At 36.4% G+C, this 6000-nt stretch overlaps 1 protein-coding gene across 1 annotated transcript in view; it reads right to left on the bottom strand.

The window, feature by feature from the left end:
* Window positions 1-362: 362 nt before the first annotated feature.
* Window positions 363-6000, bottom strand: part of CPNE8 (copine 8) — a 186965-nt gene continuing 181327 nt past the window's right edge. Inside the window, exon 21 of the mRNA XM_015566628.1 lies at window positions 363-2241. Within this exon, the coding sequence (XP_015422114.1) occupies window positions 2053-2241 (189 nt within the window). The 3' untranslated portion in view covers window positions 363-2052. The remainder of the gene's footprint in view (window positions 2242-6000) is intronic.

Below are 6000 nucleotides of genomic sequence, written 5' to 3'. Positions count from 1 at the left end.
CTTTCACAACATTTCGGGAGTCATAACCAGTATTTTCGCAATGGTGACAAACTCCGCTCTAGTTATGCAGTCTTGGATAAACCTCTCAGCCCCTCAGTCTTGGTTTCATCTTTTAGGCAATGGCAAGACAAGACTAGGTATTTTCTAATCTTACCCACAGAACTAACATCGTGTAGGCTTCTGATAATTATTAACAGTCATACCAAAGATAGGTTTGTAGCTGAGATTTCCCCATGGTTAGCCATTTACCCCTGCTAGGCTTGGGCACACTTATTTAGGTAGGAAAGGGCACATCTTTCATTTTCGCTTATCAATTCAAAGGAAAAAAATCACTGATACTTGACAAGAAAGAAAGAAAAAAATAATATTGACTTCATTTATTTTTGTTATTTTGGACTGATGAAGATACATAAAAAATATGTAGGTTAATAAACTATACTGGCATAAATATTTAAGCTCAGTGAAGGAAGTCATCCGACTCCATGTCATTATGAATAAAATTTACAGAGCAAATAGTTATCCTTTTAAAGATTTTAATACGTACTTAAAAATGGACACTTTAATATTACATAATTATATTATATTGATACTGTTAGATATGTGGATGTATATATTTTTCTTTTCAGTAAAATAGTTTCATGCTTATAAAAGTCACCCTAAGTCAACTTGGGACAAAGAGAACAACATACAGTAAAAATAAACCAAGTAGTAAATATATAAGGAAAAATGTTATAAAGCAGTTACATTGTTGACACAAAAGAAAAAATAAATAAATACACTTTTCTATTATTTGAAGGCAATTCACAATCATTTCCAGGAATTCTGTGAGAATTTAAGGCCATTTGTTCTAAAGAAATGCTTTAATTTGGACACAACATCACAAAACTGTAATTCTTGTAAAAACTGTACGTGCAAAAACTCTTCACAATTAATTGCGGACAGGCAGGTTTGTATATAGGAGTAGGTTATTTCACAAATGTGTTGTGCACTAAGTCACATGGTTGTGTATATTTCACTGGGAATTTCACAAAAAAACTTCCAGCTTGTGCACCCTGTGTGGCAACGTGGAAAGGTGATAGGAAACCAGAAAGAGAGACAGTATCCCTTTGAATTAAAATATCTAGACAAGATATAGTGGAATAAAAAGTTTTAAAACTTCTGCTACATGGTTCACAGTTAAATATTTTGGGTTTTAGTCTTTCTAAATAGCATTATAATATAAAGATGCTACTTTTTACACAAACACACAGTATTTTCTGTGCATTTACAGTTCACAACGTTTTGACTTTTTAAAGATGTCTACTTAGCAGCACAAAACATAAACTGACTGCAGTCTAAATTTAGAACCCAAACTCCATGGAAAATGCATGTTCTTACAGGATACACACCTGCTAAGCTGAACTCCCATCCTTGGCCAACGCAGAGGAACTGACTACCGAGCAGATGCAGCTTCATAAAACAACTCACTCACGGAAGAAATATGAACGTATCTTCCCTTTCCTTTGTTTGCGACTGTATTTGTCCAGACAGTCATTCAAAGAGATATTGCTCTTGTAATTATAGCTATTGCAATTTAGAAGACAAAGGATTCAATATTCAAAACTCTTATTCTTAAGAACAGTTATAAAAGTATTGAAATTTAAAAAGTAGGAACATGTAAACATTGATACAGAGAGACTGCTTCCCAATACACACAGCAGTCGAGGACAATATTTGAGTTAAAAACAGAGTTTGTGCTTTTTCCCAACAACACATTGGAAATTAGCTGTTTCTGTCCAAAAAAAAAAAGAAAAAAAAAGGTAAAGATTCAGAGAAGACATCCATATTTTGCTTCAAGCATTCAAACAATGTTTCTGTTGCTCATGCAACAACCATATTTACAGTTTTGGTTTAGGAAGAGAATAAGTTTGGATCCCAGAAAGCCTATTAACCAGGACTGCTGAAGCCAAGCGGAGAACGGTTCCATTCCCTGGTTCCTTACAGAGCACCAGGACCAAGCCTGACTCAGCAGTTCCAACTGACATGTAGTTAACACGAACGTTTGGAGCACAGTCATATCTGAGTCTGTAACACGTGTGTAGGTGGGGTGTACGGGGGAGGCGCCGGCGATGGCTTGATTCCTCGGGCCCTCATGTAAGAGAGAAACTGCTCAGGGATCTCAGCTAGGACATCCTTAGCCAGTCTAGCCATGCTCAGTATGTGGTTTCCGCTTCTGTCGATATAATCCCTGAAAGGCACAAACTAGAAAGCAGAGGTGAACGAAAGTTAGTTCACAGACTCCAGCATGGTAGTTAATAGACACAAAAAATCAGCACATGTCAATATCTGGTTGTAGGAGTATCAGAGAAGATCAGAATTCTGGTGAGGTGGACAATAATTACTATGCCTGGTAAAGACATTTGGTTCATTAACAACAATTATAACAGTGACCATAACTTTCTAATATAAACTTTACCTAAAAAGGGATGAAGCCCTGGTTGGTTTGGCTCATTGGTGAGAGTGTCAGTACATTACCAAAGGGTTGTGGATTTGATGCCTGGTCAAGGACATGTATCTAGATTTCTGGTTCAATCCTGGTTGGGCCATGTGGGAGACAACCAATTGATGCCTCTTTCTCCGACAAAACCAGATTATCTCTGTGATATTAAATTAGTATTAACGTAAAACTTTCTGCCCTAGCCAGTTTGGCTCAGTGGATAGAGCGTCAGCCCACAGACTGAAGGGTCCCGGGTTTAATTCCCATCAAGGGCAAGTACCTTGGTTGCAGGCTCAATCCCCGGCCCTGGTCAGGCATTGTGTGGGAAACAACCAATCGATGTGTCTCTCACATCAGTGTTTCTCTCTCTCTGACTCTCCTCCTCTCTTCCACTCTCTCTACTCATCATGGAAGAAATATCCTCAAGTGAAGATTAACAACAACAACAAAATTGTGTATTTGTGTTCTATGTCCCCTGCCCCCCAATAACTCCTCTCCTTGCCCATCATGTTGCTACCTGTATGTGTTTTGCAGTTCTGAGTTCTCTACCTAGCCTGACTCCCAATATGATGGAGCACTGAACCTCTTCAGGGCTCACTTTCTGTCCAATGGAGTTAATCCATGTCTAATTCAGATTTCAAAGCAAAACTACTACCCAATGCAGAGTAAAAAAAAATGTGTATCGTTAAAGACTCCTAAACACAATGTAAAGTATTTTCCATTAGAACTAGAGCATCAAATCAAAGGGACATGAGTATGAAATTCATAGTTCGCATTAGTGGGAACTTGAAATACAGGATAGGGCTAAAGTGGGCGGAAGCAGACCTATATGACAATAATTTTCCCCTCTCTGTCGGAGGAAGAAAACTCAACTTTTTAGAAAATTGTGCTAGAAAGGTGACAGATCTTACTCTTACCCTGAAAGTAGCTAAGTAAGGGTAAGAAAAAACTAATAGAATATCATTTTCAGCTGAGAAGTGGAGGATGTGAACTTTTGTGAAGTTGTATTACCTAACTATATGGATGAAACTTGATGTTTTTAATAAAAAAAATCAAAGAGGTGAAAAAAAAAGCTAAGGTCTACTTTCTCTCTGAAACTATGATTAAATAAGTGAGACAATAGGAATCAACATAGTTAAGGGTTAATGAAAAAATATGCCTAATTGTAGCTATAATTTACTTCATCCTTATTTTAAAAGGTATAGTATTTTAAAAATTAACATTTAGTAATATTAGTAAGGTTTAGTATACATCTAATTATCTTTTAAGCTGTTTCTTAACGGATTCATCCCCCCAAAAAATATGTAGCTAATACCTGCATTTTAGGGAAATAGTTGATACTGCCTTAAGGGAGAAGGAAATCTGGCCTTCCTTATCTTTCCTTTACCTAGAGTTGCCTTGTATTTTTATTTAATTCTTTACCTTTCTTCTACACTAGGGGTATCAAACTCACTTACCTTTTCACCACTATTCTCACAAACCCTGGAATTAGATTTCCTAGGTTCACTGGCTGGTTCTTCTACTTATTAGCTGCATGAACTTGGACAAGTTATTTTTCACTCTTTGCCTTGGTTTCCTCTTTCATAAAATGAGGATAATAATAATACCTATTTATTAGGTTATTATATAAGTAAGTTACCATGTAAAGTGCTTAAAACCATATTTAACTCATAATATGTACTATATATAATAGTTATTATTATCATTATTATTCATCAATTTATATTTAATTACATGTTCAATATAAATATAAAACTATCTTTTTAAAAGTTTTATATTTATGCCCTAGCTGGTTTGGTTCAGTGGATGGAGCGTCAGCCTGTGGACTGAGGGGTCCCAGGTTCGATTCTGGCCAAGGGCACATGCCTGGGTTGCGGGCTTTTCATCCCCAGTGGGGGGCATGCAGGAGGCAGCCGATCAATGATTCTCTCTCATCATTGATGTTTCTATCTCTCTCTCCCTCTCCCTTCCTCATCAATAAAGAAATATGTTTTGTAAAAAAGTTTTATATTTACATTCTTATTAATTTGATCTCTTTCAGATTTAAGTACAATATCAGTATTGTAATCTAAAATAGTAATTCATTGTCTTTTTGTAATTTTAAAACACCTGTTAAAAAACCCTCAAGATGAAGGACCCAGTTTGCACTCTCCATCTCTGGAACATACTTGGGCCTTTCTCTTCCCCTTCCCTTCTTCTCCCCCTCACCATCCCCCGTACCCCCTGCATTACCTTGCCTTTCCCTCTCCTAAGCTCCAGGGGCCCTTTCTTTGCTTTTATAACTTGTTTCCTGGGCCTACGCAGCCCAGCTGGCTTACTTCTACTACCTCTGTAACTTTCTAAATAAACTTTCTCTTATAATTTGAAAAAATGCACACATACCCAAACACCTGTTGTTTCACCTTTCCAGCAAATGCTATAAGATGTGTTAAATTTTTTATTAAATTAATATGTATTCTTAAGAATGTTACAATATTCTGGGATATCAAAACTAAGAACCATGATCATTGTTCTCACAATGTATATACAGTTATACTTACCTAAAAATACTTTTGTAAATAACAGATAATAATATATACATATATATCACATTTAACATGCTTGTTAGGTGGCGGCACAGATATGCCCTGAGTATTAAGGGACTGCCCCGGGTTGAAAATCACTGTAATAGCAAGTTGGGTCTCATGTGTGTTGGGTGTAGAAAAAAAATGTTGAGAACTTTCTACTCATAACCTAGATTATCTAAACCTTTTCCAAAGAGACATTCATCAACTCAGTCATGTCAGGAAGTATTCTCCTGAGAAATGAAAAATGACAAGTCACTCTTCATTCCCTCTACTTGGTACTAATGTTCAATCTTACAGTTTTCATGAAAAATATATGCCCTCTCACTTAAACTATTGCTCAAACCCTTCTACAGTCACAACTTTCCCCTTAACATCTCAGACCACTCTGTTTATAATCTCTTTTAATCACTCATTTCTGATCACCATACTTGGGGACCTCCTCTTCAGAATAATGCTCACACATTTGTGAATGGAGATCGTTGACTATTATCGCAAATTCACTTGGACCCTTAAAATGCTTGGGTTAGAGGAATAAATCAATTTTCACTTGCACTAATTTATCACATTCATAAGAAGAATACCAATAAGTGCATTCTGTTTTGTAGAAATATACTATGTCCTTGATACTCTACATCTTTCTCTTAGCACCCACCCACTCTGAGGAAAATGTTTTTCACAGCTGCTCTAATGGCCAGCTTTGACTATTTATGAAAACAAGTTTAAATTAGTTTGGGTAAATGGGCTTTTAGTTGCTGTTCTGCTCAATTTTACTAGATTGTTCCTACTGTGCAGAGCTCCATTAGTGATTTTCAAGTATAAGTCTTCAAGGTTATTATTCTCCATTTAATGGAAAATATGATTTAAATGTAATTTTTAAGGAAATGATAGGCTGGCGAGCATCTGTAGGCAACCAAGAGAAATGACATTGCTTCATACACAATGGCCAATCCATAGCCC

Source organism: Myotis davidii, unplaced genomic scaffold (genome assembly GCF_000327345.1).
Source record: "Myotis davidii unplaced genomic scaffold, ASM32734v1 scaffold902, whole genome shotgun sequence".
Classification (NCBI taxonomy): Eukaryota; Metazoa; Chordata; class Mammalia; order Chiroptera; family Vespertilionidae; genus Myotis; species Myotis davidii.
This window is presented reverse-complemented; position numbering and strand designations above follow the sequence as displayed.